General features: G+C 40.7%; 1 protein-coding gene across 4 annotated transcripts in view; it reads right to left on the bottom strand.

Moving 5' to 3' along the window:
* Positions 1–13,226: 13,226 nt before the first annotated feature.
* The window catches only part of FGF13 (fibroblast growth factor 13), a 502,053-nt gene continuing 500,312 nt past the window's right edge, over positions 13,227–14,967 (bottom strand). For all 4 annotated transcript variants that reach the window (XM_077890187.1, XM_077890186.1, XM_077890189.1 and 1 more), the window contains one exon: positions 13,227–14,637. In XM_077890187.1, coding sequence (XP_077746313.1) covers positions 14,501–14,637 — 137 coding nt within the window. In that variant the 3' untranslated portion in view covers positions 13,227–14,500. The remainder of the gene's footprint in view (positions 14,638–14,967) is intronic.

Raw genomic sequence — 14,967 nt, 5'->3', positions numbered from 1 at the left:
CTCCTGGCAGCCCGCTCCTGCCCTTGGGTGAGATCCAGAAATCATCTCATTAACATAACAAAAGGCATCTTTATCATCCTTATCACAGGAAATGCCAAGTGTTCTAGGAGCTGTGAGCCAGGAACTTGGACAAAAGTCAAAACATATAGGAACTATATACTTGGTCACTTAGATGACCAAATAGCATATTTCCTATAAATCATAACATCACACCCAACATATCACATATTTAATAATAAAAAAGAAATGATCATTCTTGCATAGGGGGTTGTCTAACAAAAACCAATGGGCTACACAATATGCTCCTGTTAGTTTCCAAAAGGGAAAATAAAGCAGCAGCAGCAATAATAATGATAGAAAACACTAAGCTCTTATTCCATCCCTGTTTTTGTTTTATACCTGTGTTTTGCGTTATATTACAGAGTGAATATTTCGTATTTGCCAGGCGCCAGTGCCTGTTGTAAGCTCTTGGCTTTAATCTTCGTAAGAAAACTATAATGTCTTAAAAAAAACCTGGGGAAATGGGGTTCTAGATCATCAGAATGCCACCCCAGCATATGAAAGAGCAGAGGGGGGAACAACATCAACCCAAAGAACTCATTTTCTGGTGACAGCACGTAGGAAGTGCTCTCCCTCCTTGTTCCGTAGAGCTGTGAGTCTCTGCTGTGTTGACTGGATACCCATGTTGTGAAAGATGTCAGGCATATTTTGTTATTAATACTAGTTCAAAGACCAGAGTGAGCTAATTATGTGCTTTTTTCTAAAGTTTTTAGAATTTTCAAAGTGTACAATGGCACAGGTTTATTTATCTATTTAGTTATTTTTTGAGTAGAGTTGACACACAATGTTAGATTGGCTTCAGGTGCGCAACTTAGGGATTTGGCAAATGTATACATTATGCTGTGTTCACAAGTGTAAATACCATCTGTCTGTCCCATTACATCCCTAATATGATATCATTGACTCTACAGCTTATGTTGTGCCTTTTATTCCCAGGACGTATTCATTCCATGACTGGAAGCCAGGACCTCCCACACCCCTTCAGCCGTTTCACCCATCCCCCATCCCATCCAGCAACCATCAGTTTGTTTCGGTTTTTGTTATATTCACAATGTGGTACAAGCAGCTCTAGGAATTCCAGGATATTTTCTCATCCCCAAAGGGAACCCCAGACCCATTAAAAGTCACTCCCCAATCTCCCCTTCCTGCCCCCCTCCCCTCATGGCAACTGCAAATCTACTTTCTGTCTCTAAGGATTTGTCTGTTCTGGACATTTCCTATAAATGGAATCTTACATTAGGTGGCCTTCTGTGTCTGGCTTCTCTCAGCATGCTTTCAAGGTTCCTGCATGTCGTAGATAGAGCAGCACTTCACTCCTTTTATGCACAAATAATATTCCATCCTATAGATATACCACATTTTGTTTATCAGTTCATCAGTTGGTAGACAATTGGATTGTTTTTACTTTTTAGTTATTGTGACTGAGGCTGCTGTGAACATTCACGCACAAGTTTTTTTGAGAACAGATGTTTTCATTTTTCTTTTTCGTCTGTACCTAGGAATGGAATTGTGTCATGTGCTAACCTCTTGTAAGGTTTTCAGGGATGGCCAGACGTTTTTTTCCCAAAGTGGTGGCACCACTTTACATTCCCACCATCAGTTGTATGACAGTTCCAGTTTCTTCACATCCTCAACAATATGTGTCATTACCCTGTGTTTGTTTTAGCCATTTTAGTGGGTGGGTTTATTATAATTTCATTGAGGTTGTGATTTGTATTATCCAAATGACTGACAATATTGAGCATCCTTTCATATACTTATTGGCAATTTTTATGGTGTCTTTAGAGAGATGTCTATTGAAATCATTTGATCATTTTTAAGTGACTTACTGTCTTTTTATTGTTAAGTTGTAAGAGTTATTTATGTATTCTGGTTAGTTTCCAGAGTTCTTAAAAAGCTGATTTAGAATTTCTGCCAATATTCTCATTGCTTTTATGGAGGAAAATATTTTCATGGGTCCTTACTCTACCATCCCCAAAGGGCTCCCCTAAGTATATACTTTGAATAATCAATCACTGGAAGAAAACTTGCAAACCATACATCTTCCAAAGGATTCATACCTAGAATATATAACAAACTTTTAAAGCTCAATGGTAAATTTTTAAAAACCCTATAGAAAATAGACAAAAGCCACGAATAGATATTTCACAAAATAGGATGTATTAATGGAAAATGAAAACATGAAAAAATGGGGAACATCGTTAGCCCTGGGGAAATGCAGTTAAAACCACAATCATATATCACATGCATCTATCAGAATGGCTATAACAAAATAAAATAGGGGCAACACCAAAAGCTGGTGAGGATGCAGAGAAATCGGATTCCTATGCATTGATCATGGAGCCTGAAGTAATGGCAGCCATGCAGAAAGCAGTTTGTCCATCTCTTACAAAACTAAACATGATTAGTATATGGTTCAGCAATTGCATTGTTGTGCATTCATTCCAGAGAAATAAAAGCTTACGTTAACACAAAATCTTGTACATGAATGTTCATAGCAACTTCATTGGTAATAAACAAAACCTGGAAATGATACAAATGTGTTCAGCAGGTAGGTGATTAAACAAACTATGGCACATCTCTTCCAGAGAATACCATGCAGCAATGAAAAGGAATGCACTTGAACATGCAACAACTTGGATGGATTATTCACTGATTTAAATGATTATTGATTGATTTTAGTGATTATTATTATTATTGATACATACAACAACTTGGATGGATCTCAAGGGAATTTGGCTGATTGAGAAAAGCCAATGTCAAAGTGTGACATACTGTGTGATGGTATTTATACGTAACATTCTTGAAATAACAAAATTATGGAGATGGAGAACAGATTAGTGGCTTCTATGGCTTTTATGGACAGGGCAGATGAGAGAAACAAGTGTGACTCCAAAGGAATAGCACAAGGGATCTCAGTGGTAATAATATTGTGATCATTGTGGTAGTTGCAGGAATCTACACAGGTTATAAAATTGGAACCACACACACCCACGAGCACATTGTAAAATGGATGAAATCTGAAATGGTCTATGGACTGTACCAAAGTCATTTTCTTTGTTTTCATATTGTACTATAATTACGTCAATGTTTTCATATTGTACTATAGTCATGTAAGTTGTTACCATTGAGCATTGAGGGAACTAGGAAAAGAGCACATAGGACTTCTCTGTACTCTTTGCATCTTCTATGAATTTATAATTATTTCAAGATAAAAGTATGAAGCAATCAGAAAACTTGCACTTATTCTTATAGTCATAGTATTGCACCCAACTACATTCTGACAGCTTTCTTCAGAAAGAGGAGGTGGGAAGAGGTCAGGGCTAGTCATTAGGAAATTGAAAAGAGCCACGGTACATCCATTTGAGTGCATACCATGGCAGAAGGAAAGGTTCTGAAACACTATCTTTTGGTACCACTACCTTTTAGTAAAGAACAAGGATAATGCAGTAATGGAGAGAATTGAAAGACTATAGGTTTGCTTGTGTGTGTGTACGTGTGTGTGTGTGTGTGTGTGTGTGTGTTGTTAAAATTTTACCCTGGAAATGTCTAATACTGGATTTCAAAATGATAGTCTTTCAACCTCACTAAGGGTAGTTTTAGATCTAGGACATTCTCCCACTATGTTTCTATTTTATTCTGTGTGAACAATTCTGGTTCTGAGAAAATGTAAAATCTTTGATGTGTTCTTATGCTAGCAATGCCAGGAAAGAAGGGGCAGATGCGTTTTCCTTAAAAAAGCCCTACAGTCCAAGGGACTAAACTGACTCAGTTTCCATAATTGGTGACAGAAACCCTACTATTTGCTGTGATGTTGCTAACCTATCAGAATGTGGTCCTGTAACACATTGTAAATATTATATTACATTCCGGTCAGGAGGGTAATTTCTTTGTAGACATCCTGTCTTTCTCATTAGGCTGTATTATTTTCCAGGACAAGGACCATATTAATTTCATTCCTGTATTCTGAGTATCTACATGAGAACTGGGCCTTAGTAAGAACCCCATAATTTTTTTTTTTAAGATTTTATTTATTTATTCATGATAGACACAGAGAGAGAGGCAGAGACACAGGCAGAGGGAGAAGCAGGCTCCATGCATCGGGAGCCTGATGTGGGATTCGATCCTGGGTCTCCAGGATCTTGCCCTGGGCCAAAGGCAGGCGCCAAACCGCTGCGCCACCCAGGGATCCCCCCATAATTTTTTGATAAACGAATGACTGAGTATGGCAGATGAACTCATCAGTCTTGGAAGATGTTTATTCTTTGGTCTCCAGTCTTGATTATATGAGTAACATATTTCATCTCTTTACCATTTTAAGTTTCACTTTCAGAACATGAGGTCCAAATATGGTCCAGTAGTGGAATAGTTCTAGATTTTGGGCCAACTTAATGTATAAATAGACTGGGAATTGCCTACGTATGGTGTTTTGAGGGGTGGACTTCATTCAAATATCTTCCCTCAGATACCCAAAAGGCCTTTGTCTTAATTCATCTGGGCCACTATAACAAAATACTACAGACCAAATAACTCATAAACAATAGACATTTATTCCTCACAGCTCTGGAGGCTGGAAGCCCGAGATCAGGACACCAGCGCTGTCAAGTGAGGCCCCTCTTCTGGGGTGCAGACTTCCCTGTGGTGTCCTAATATGGAGGAAGAAATGATGGATTTCTGTGGGGTCTCTTTTATAAACATTAATCTGGTTCATGAAAACTTCATCCTCACCACCTAAGCCTGTCCCAAATATCCTGTCTTCTTACACCATCAAGTTGGCAGTTAGGATTCCAACATATGAATTTGGTGGTGGTGGGGGGGGGACACAGACATTCCAATCATAGCAGCCCTAAATATAATTCTATACTAGGATAATCAGAGTGTCCTTCAACACCGTTGGTTCAAAATCCCTCATTTTAACAAATGAAACAACTAAGAAAGGAGGAATGTCTTATCTTAGGCCATCAAGCAAATGAATGAAAGGGGTGGAACTGGATAAAGTGCCTATCTCCCCAATTCTAATAAAACTAAAATCACATGAAGCTTCTTTCTACAAGGATAGGAATTTTATCAGGGAGCAATGAGTATGGATTGAAAGGGATGCAGTGAGAAATTCATCATGTATAAAATGCAAAAAGGAAACCTATCAGTTTACTAAGGCCCATTTTGATAATAACTTTCTTGTTGAAGTCAAAGTAACAGAACAAAAGAACACCCTTAATCTGCTGCCTACAGAAGTGTCAAGGAATAAAGGCAAGAGAAAATTCCTTTTTTTAATTTTAATTTTTTAAAGATTTTATTTATTTATTCATGAGAGACAGAGAGAGGCAGAGATATAGGCAGAGGAAGAAGCAAGCTCCCCACTGGGAGCCCGATGCAGAACTCAATCCTGGAACTCTGGGTTCAGACACTCAACCACTGAACCACCCAGGTGTCCCAAGAGAAAATTCCTGATCAGCATCATTGTTCAGGTTGAGGATGATCTGAAGTTCTGACCAACTACTTGCTCAATGCTGAAGAGTAAGTCACAGTGTAACGAAGGGAACTGAAGTGGCTCTGGGAACTTGACTAATTAACAGACCTAAGAATACTTTGAAAAGATAGGACCTATTGGTTAAATAATCTAAATTTGAGCTTAAATGATCATTGAAGGGTGAAAATTTTTAATATAGTGTAGCTATTAAATAATAGGGATGGGTTTTACTTATCATCAGAGGAAACTCTTTATAGTTACACCTTGTAATATCTGGAAAGGCTGAATTTTATGTAGTCAAAATGACATTGTTAAAAGGCTCAACTAGTTACCAGATTACACATTTACTTATAAAGGTGACTAGGGCATGAAGTGTGAGAGTTGGAGAAAGACCATACATAGGCAAGCCTCCAAGGCCAAATCCAGAGGTTTAGAATTGATCATACTTTATTAAATAAGGGAATAATACAGCTTAAAGGATTGTTAGAAAGATTATCTAGCCAGGATATGAAGGGGAGATAGTGAGAGACAGTAACATTAATCTAGGTAGAATATTCCAGAGGTGTCAGTAAGAATGGCCAAAAAAATAAAAAAGGAAAAGAAAGAACAAATAAATACTTGGTGACCCTCAGCGATTGGCTGAGTATGGGAGACAGGCAATTCAAAGACCTCCTTTGTCTGAACTTGAAGCTGGTAAGGATGTCCTTGGTCCTGATTTGGACCAGCTTGGAAGAGACCTGAGACCTAATGAGTACAATCCCTTATTGATATGGAGAAATATCTAAGCTTTAGGGGAATGTATACAAAGGTTTGGCCCTGAATTGGATTTAGCTGGAGATTAAGGTTTGGAGATTCATTAATCGGCAATGATTAGTGTAAATATAAGATGAAGTAAGCCCTTCAAGGGGATGGAAAAGTAGAAAGACAGAAGACTCAAGAGTGAGACTAGAGGGATACCTCCAGCTACCTGCAAAAGACCTAGAATTTTCCAAAGCTATCTGGGAAAGAAGCACAAAGCTGAAGGAATTATTACCTGACTTCAAGACCTAGTACAAAATTAGTCTATAATTTAGACGGGGTACTACTGGCATAAGAATCAATAAATATACCAACAGGACAGAATAGAGAGTCTAGAAATAGATTCACACAAACATGGCTATTTGATTTCTGACACAGACACCAAAGCAACTTAATGTGAAAATTATTTTCAACCACTGGAGCTGGAGAAACTGGATATCCATATATGAAAAAAACATGACCTCAACTAGAACCTTACATCATACACAAAAATTAATTTAGAGCTGCATCATAGATGTAAACATAAAAGCTAAGGACAGGACAGAAAAATCAATAGTCATAAAAGAAAAGAATTTATAAATTAGACTTTATCAAAATGAAAATTTCGGCTCACTAAAAGTCACCATTAAGAAAATTGACACAAATGGGTAAACTGGGAGAAAATATTCACAAATCATATACCTGACAAAGAAATGGTACCTAGATTATATAAAGAATTCCTTAAAAATCAATAATAAAAAGAAAATGCCATATAAATGCACGAGTCAGAGAAGCAGACATTTCACAAAGGAAGATACAGGAATGGCCAATAAGGAGGTGAAAATGTGCCTGCCATTACTAATTGTTAGGGAAGTGGAGATTAAAACCAAACGTGACACCATGACACATATACCAGAATGACTAAAATTAAAAGGACTGGTTACACCAAATGTTGACAAGGATCTGGAACAACTGGAACTTTCATACACTGCTAGTAGGAGTGTAAAAATAGTATTACTACTTTGGGAAAAGTTTTAACAGTAGCTTATTATTATTATTATTATTATTATTATTATTATTATTGAGAGAGAGAGCATATTCATGCATGAGGGAGGGAGGGGCAGAGGGAGAGGAAGAGAGAATCTTAAGCAGGTGCCACGCCCAGCACAGAGCCTGAGGTGCAAGGCTTGATCTCAAGACCCTGAGCCCACGACCTGAGCCGAAATCAGGAGTGGGACACTCAACCACCTGAGCTCTCCAGTGTCCCTAACAGTAGCTTATAAAATGAACCATACACCTACCTTGGGCACAGAAAACCTGCTCCTCAGTATTCATCTCAGGTAAATGTAAATAGAATTCCACAAAAACCTTGCATAAGACTGTTTATAGCAGCTCTGTTCAAAACAGTTCAAATCTGGAAACAGACCAGGTGTTGCCAACTAGATAAATCATTTGAGGGACCATTTCCTTTTGTCATCTTGCTTCCTTTTTTTCTCTACAAGATTGTAGTGGCCAAACCACCCATATTGCTTGACAAATTCTTCTCAGGGCAGGCAAAGAACGCACTGTTATTAAGTCCACTCCAGTCTAATAAGCTAGGCCGTGAATCATACTTTGCTCATAAACTATTTCCTTTGGTTTCTGTCTACCAAAGAGACTAATTTACTCATTGGGTTTCTACATAACAGAGAGTAACTAGGTTTCAGAGACACTCCAGGAATCCAGGCTTGGGAGGCTTATAGTGTCCTTCAGGCAATGAGACAGTAAGAGAATGAAACGTTGTGGGGAGGGCATTCTTCTCCGAGTGTCATTCCCAAACCAGGGGCTGTGCCTCCTTTGTCCAGCCACACTGTAGGCTAATGTTTTCTGGATGCTTTGTGCTATTTCAGGACTCTGCACCTTTCCCTAGAGTGGTTTTTGGCCTAGGGTTGTCTATACTACCTTTCTAGCTGTTGAATTCCCACTCCACTCTCTTTCTTTTTTTAAAATAGATTTTATTTATTTATTCATGAGAGACACACAGAGAGAGGCAGAGACATAGGCAGGGGGAAAACACGCTCCCTGTGGGGACCCCAATGTGGGACTCGATTCCAGGACCCCGGGATCATGCCCTGAGCCAAAGGCACCTGCCAACCATTGAGCCACCCAGGTGCCCCTCCCATTCCACTGTCAAGGCTCAAGTAAAAATTAACTCCCCTTTGAAACTTTTAGTTTCCCTCATTAACTTTTTCTTCCCCATTTCGTTCTCCTGGGATCTTGATCGTATTATAGCATTTGTTGAAATCTGACTATATCTGCTATCTATGTTACACTGAGAGTTTCTAGAAAGTAGAACCTGTGTGTTTGGTTTCTAGTGCAGTTTAGTCACATGATGTTAGGAAATGTGAAGATCTCTCTACTGAAACCTCCCTGAGAGTACACACAGCAAGACTGTGTCCTGCCCCACAACACACACGCACACATAGGTGTGCACACACATGCATGCACACACACATACACACACACACCCCATAATCAGTGTTTTGTGTGTATTTGGCCTTCAGTATATGGGTTAATGTAATGATGATGTGTTTTGAAATGCCCCTAAAGCCCATGAAACTCAAACGTTGTTCATACTGTTTTGTTCAGCTGTTTTACATTAGAGGAAAATTGTAGTGTAGCCAGCCTTTGAGAATGAATTCTTCCTGGTTTTGCAATTTTTAAAGAAGGAAAAAACACTTGAGTAGTAATCATCCAGTTTGTGTAAGGGTATTGTGACAGAGAGGTTTACATATGTGAGGAATGTAGAAATGAATTGTTATTTCCAACTGTAGTTCCACTTTATTAATTCCAATAAGGAAATAAAATTCCCCTGTTGCTAAACCCCAGAATATCTCTTTTCTTGCAAGACTGACTCAGTCTCAATCCATTTGTCCTTGCGTGAATGCTTTATCCAGGCCTCAGTTACTTGCTGTGCAGCATTGACAGCTTAGAAAGTAATAAACATCCACTGAGCCAACAAGCTGAGCAATTGATTTAAAGGAGCTGAGCTTTCACTCATTCATCACCCTTGTAGATTTCTCTTACTCTAATTGTTAACTTTACAGAATTGCAAACAAATTATTGCAAGAGCCAGTGCAAGTATTTAAGGTACCAAATATGCACACATGTGAACATGTTGAAGGACAACCCTGGGTGATACTCTAGTGTACCTAAGTGTCACAGCAGGCGGGACGGCTTCTGAAGCCAGGGAGCCCTGGCTTTTTTAACTTGATTGTCCCAGGCTCCCTACTGAATAGACCTCTGTTCATCTCCCCAAAGGATAGAGCATCTCTGAGACCTTTGGGAGGCACCTCTACATGTGTGTGCATGAGTGAAGTGACTCTGTGTGTGTGTGTGTGTGTGTGTGTGTGTGGGGAGAGAGAGAGAGAGAGAGAGAGAGAGAGAGAGAGAGAGGCATTGTTTGAAAAATAAATAGAAAAGGAGAAATTGGATTGATATTTGTTTAGTTTAGAATTTTAATACTGAAAGCCATCCATGCTGAGTGTTCCAGAAAGACTTCCTGCACAATGACAGAACTGCAGCTGTTACAACCCTCTTTAAGAATACCCACATAGAAACTGGAACATTCCCAAGATGATGCCATGTACTTTTCTGTATTTTTTATTAGAGTAATTGTGATGAAGAAAATACCAGACACTTGTTCTCATGTGATATTAGCAAAAGGGCTGGTTGATTTGGCAAAGATTATTGTTCTCAGTGCAACAGATTCAAACTAACATTTAGAAAGGAGCACAGTGTTTAGGAGACTAAAAAGGTCCAGGATAGAGGCAGCTGGCTGGCTCAGTCAGAAGAGCAGGGGGCTCTTGATCTCGGGGTCGTGAGTTCAAGTCCCATGTTGGGAGTAGAGGTTACTTCAATAAACACAACTTTTTTAAAAAAGAAAAGATCCAGGATGGTCTATGAAAGAGTCATCTCCAAATGCTGTTTCTCTAAGTTTGGATTTTCCTCTTTTTCTTCTCAGGGCTAAAAAGCAGCCCAGAATTAGAGACATCCTGTTGTGTGTACTATAGTTTGATTGCATTCTCAATCCTTAGCAGGGAAAAGGCACAACCCAAGGTGGCAGCCTGCTGCTTTCATTCCATGGTAACTAAATGCATCAAGCCAAACCATGGGACCACAGAGGGATAAAAAGTATGAAAAGCTGTCATTGTAAATATGGTTCCTAATTTGGGGTGCTAGTGACCTGCCTAGAACCTACAGTTCTTCACTGCCTTTTTTAAAAAGTAGGCTCCATGCCCAATGTGGGGCTTGAACTCACAACCTAGAGATCAAGAGTTGAATGCTCTACTGGTTTTGGGGATTGGAAATGGTCATCCATTATATCACTGCCATATCCCTGTACGTTTTGGGACAGGCAAGTGGCTGCTGCTTATAATCAGTACCTGAAGTGTGGAAATGGCTCTGTGTAAGGACTGGAAGAAGTTTGAGAAGCATGACAGAAAAGCCTAGATTGCCTGGAAAGGACTGTTGGGAGAAATATGCACATGCCAGTGAGGGCACATTTCAATTTAACCTGTGAATGGCACCTTCGGCTACATGAGGCTCCTAAGGTACATTTGAATGACATCGATTCAAAGTGGATCAGTTCTGCTTTTGCCATCCCTTATCCCCAGACCGGTTATGATCGGCTGCTTCCGATGGAGAGGTAATCCTAAAAGACATCCACTCCCCCTCCCCAGTGTTCACTTGGACAATAGATGCTTGGAAAATTTGGAAACTAGTAGCTGGGGTCTGTAACAAATTCTTCCGCGAACTTGGCTGGCTTAGGGATGGGGCATCGTGCTGCCGAGGGAGGTGGGAAGAAGCGTTAGAGGTCACGGCTCCTCTCGGGCCTTTGAGGGTTCTGTGGCAAGGAGTGTGTGTTCCCTCCAGATACAGACACATCTCCTGAAGGAAAAAGTCAGCATTTGTTTTGCTAAATTTTACTTACAAGTAGCTTGGTAAAAGCGGTTTCTACCTGTATTGTCCCCCTGGGCTTACAACGATGCAGGGATTGGCTACATACTCACCGACCATGGAGACAACATGAAATCGAGGGCTCTGCCATCGAGGAGTGGGAGCTGGGCTGGGCTGGGTGGCAGATGCAGCAGATTCCCAGGCCTAGCCTAAAACCAGGCAGTGGGTGGCCACCACAGGCGATTTGGTACCCGAGAAAGGCTGGAGTATCACCGCTCTGCCGCAGTGTTAATAGGTGCTCTCTGACACTCTGGCTTCGTGGCCAGATCAATTTCTTTATCCCAGTGTTTCTCAAAGTCAAGCAGGCTTCCTTGACACGGGGCTTCTTAGAATTCAGTGTGCTACCACACATTTTGAATCCCAAACAAGGGAATAGTGTATGTGAGTGGTTCTCGGAGAGTGATTCCCCAGGACCAGCCGCCTCAGCATCGCCTAGGAATTTGTTGGAGATCTGAAGTCTGGAGCCCACCCCAGACCTACTCAATCAGAGACTCTGGAGGTGGGGTTCAGCAACCTCCTACAGGCCCTCTAGGTGGGTCTGATGTGTCTGAGAGCCCAGTCTCTGCAGTGTTTCCCAGAACCGTTCTTTCATCAAGCGTGTAGCAGGGCTAATATTTTCTACCACGGAAGTAAGTGTGTGTGAAGATGTGTGAAAGTATCATCACTTGTTGGGAGGTTTTTTTGATGGCTACTGAATTATTGATTTATTTAAGCATCGCTTCCTGTTAAAAGCAATTCAAAGAGAATGCTGGGAATAACGGATTCTTCCTGGGTTTTCTGACCACTTTTTATTTATGCCAGCCTTCCCTGAGACACCAGTGCTCTGATTTGTTTATAGCCAGCAGACCTACGCTTGTTTGTGAACAATGAGAAAGCTAAAGCAACCAAAATAGTCAGTAACCAAACCTGAAAGTCCTCGGAACAAGAGGGAGACAATGCATTACTTTTCTCTACTGATTGAAAATCAGTAAGACTTAATAAGGGTTGAGTGATTCTATTCATGGTACTTAATACAAGGCTACTGAATCCAAGCTAGGCGGGCAGCCTCACTTCATGCAGGCAGACTTCGGAGCTCAGGCAGGGTGAGGGCTTAGGATGCCATTTCTGGATGACTGGGCTGGGCGAAGAGCTCCCACTGAAGCTGGCCCAAACATCTCAGGAACGGGGAGCCTTCCCTCTGTGCAAAAGCATGCTGCCCAGGGCCCCAATAACCTTGTTTGATGGATGCCACGGAAAGCACCAGTCGATTATGTTTTTTACCTGTTCTCCACTCTTTCCTTCATGTATCGGCTACTCCTGAAGCAGGTGTTGCCAGGTGGTGGCAGCTTTGGGGAACTAGTGTGAACTCACTGACATTAAAAATGCTGGGGATCCCTGGGTGGCTCAGCGGTTTGGCACCTGCCTTTGGCCCAGGGCGCGATCGATCCTGGAGTCCCAGGATTGAGTCCCGCGTCGGGCTCCCGGCATGGAGCCTGCTTCTCCCTCTGCCTGTGTCTCTGCCTCTCTCTCAATCTCTCTCTCTCTCTCTCTATGTCTATCATGAATAAATTTTAAAAAATGCTTACATTTTCCTTCAGCCTTTGGAGGTGGAAAAGCCTTTATGCAGTCCTGTGCTTTCCCCCTCCTCCAAGAGAAATGACCAGGGGAGAGGGGAACTGACAGTGTGAATGGCAGAGAGAATACCAGAACACAGGTCTCATTTGTATAATTCCATCACTCACTGGGAATGAGAATTCTCTGTTCCAATCTGAAGTCCAAGTCCAATAACTGGTAACAGCCTCAGTTTAAAGGGTGTTCATGTTAATCTGAATCTCTAGACTGTAGACCAAAGGCAGTGACCTTATATACATAATTCAATGTTTAGCACCAGTTTCTATGATGGTTAATGGCACGTGACAGACAATAAATACACGTCGAAGGATTTCTTTGAATGAATATAAAGAGTTTATTCGGTGCGTATTTGGGTATACAACAACAAATATTAAACAACTTTTTTTTTAACTTTTTTTGTGCACAGGACAGAAAACTGCCTGTACATGCTATGTCCACTTTTGGAACACAGATTTTAACAATTATTAATGCACAAAATCTTACACGTCATGCAACTCTATGCCAAGATTCCAACTTTCTTCCATGCAACAGATATGAAGATCTAAATGGAAACCTAGCTAAGTCTTAAACACTTTTCCAGAAGCAAGTATAAGTATATGTTGTTTAGGGGTAACCAGTCTTAACATTTCCTTGTACACAATATTCACATGCCAAATACAATGACAGGAGGACTCGTACATATACAGATAAGACATTTCTTATTTTAACAACACAAAAGACGACATCACAGTTCCACAGGTCCTGTCTTTATACAAGAAGCCACAACAGTAGTTTAACATGGTAACACAAATGGAATTAAGAGAAATCTACACTTGAGGATAATCTTTTTTTTAAGTAATCTTTACTGACTGGGGTTGACAATACACCTCAATTTCTATGCACAGAATACAGCACAAGAACTTGACCAGGATACACTACAAATCTAAAAAAAAAAAAAAAATTGGTAGAATCACAAGAACACTGTTACCTTGAGCCTGAGATGCCAATTCAGATTCAACCCTGAATTTGGTTGATTTGGATTAAGTGACACAGAGTCAATAGAACCATTGAATTTCAGAAATCATAAAGTTGCACTATACCAAAGTAAATACATTTGAATCAAGCGTAGATAGAAAACATTAAGCCAAGAAAACAACACAAGTCACATAATTTTGTTTGCCCCTACAAAACATTTAAGCAGTTAATTTTGTTTTAGTTTAGTTTAGTTTAGTTTTTGAAGAGCAATTGTGGTCTTTTAAATTTTCTTGGTTGGAGAGCAAATTTTTATCGGCATTAGTGCTGTGAAATGTTTTTGGCTTGCCATCCCCAAAGCACAGGTGAGATCATGAGAAATTGGGCAGTCCTTCTCCAGGATTTAGTTCACCACTGATGGCGCTTGGCAGTCTGCTGCACAAGCTCAATTGAAATTATGGGGCGTTAGTATGGATGATAGGAAGGTTTTAGTGGCAGAGAGACTAGTGCACTCTGCCTGTTTGTTTGGTAAACGTCATTGACAACTGTGAACTTTTGGGTGAAGGACTGCTAGAATTCAACAGCACCTGGAGGTAAGGTTCTGTTACAGAGCCCTTGTCTTGCCCTCACTGGCTACGTTGATTCGTTGTGGCTCATGGATTTGCCTCCGTTCAGCACGCCGGAGACACTTCTACTCTTCGTAGGGGTCCCGCTTCCAGATCGGGAGAACTCGGTCAGGTCGTGCAATGACGGCTCCTTGTACATGGCCACTGGAAAGCACAGAAACATCGGGTCAGTGGCCTTCGGACGTGCACCCCGCACTGGCCCTCAGCTTCTCGTCCGGTTACTAAGGCTTCCGTGCTTTAGGATGCACGCTGAAAATGCTGCCTTCAAGGACTCGGCCGACAATAGGCTGGCTTGGCTTAAGCAAGATCTGGGCTTGGTGCAGTCGTGTGCAAAGAATTCTAATGCCTCGTTGCCCTCACTTATGTGTTATGTACATGAGGGGACTGATGAAAAATGCATTTAATAAAGCTCTTAGAAGTTTAAATATAATCTACAGCATGCTGTGCAAGCCAAATATTAAAATTTAAAACATT

Source organism: Canis aureus, chromosome X (assembly GCF_053574225.1).
Source record: "Canis aureus isolate CA01 chromosome X, VMU_Caureus_v.1.0, whole genome shotgun sequence".
In the NCBI taxonomy this organism is placed as follows: Eukaryota; Metazoa; Chordata; class Mammalia; order Carnivora; family Canidae; genus Canis; species Canis aureus.
This window is presented reverse-complemented; position numbering and strand designations above follow the sequence as displayed.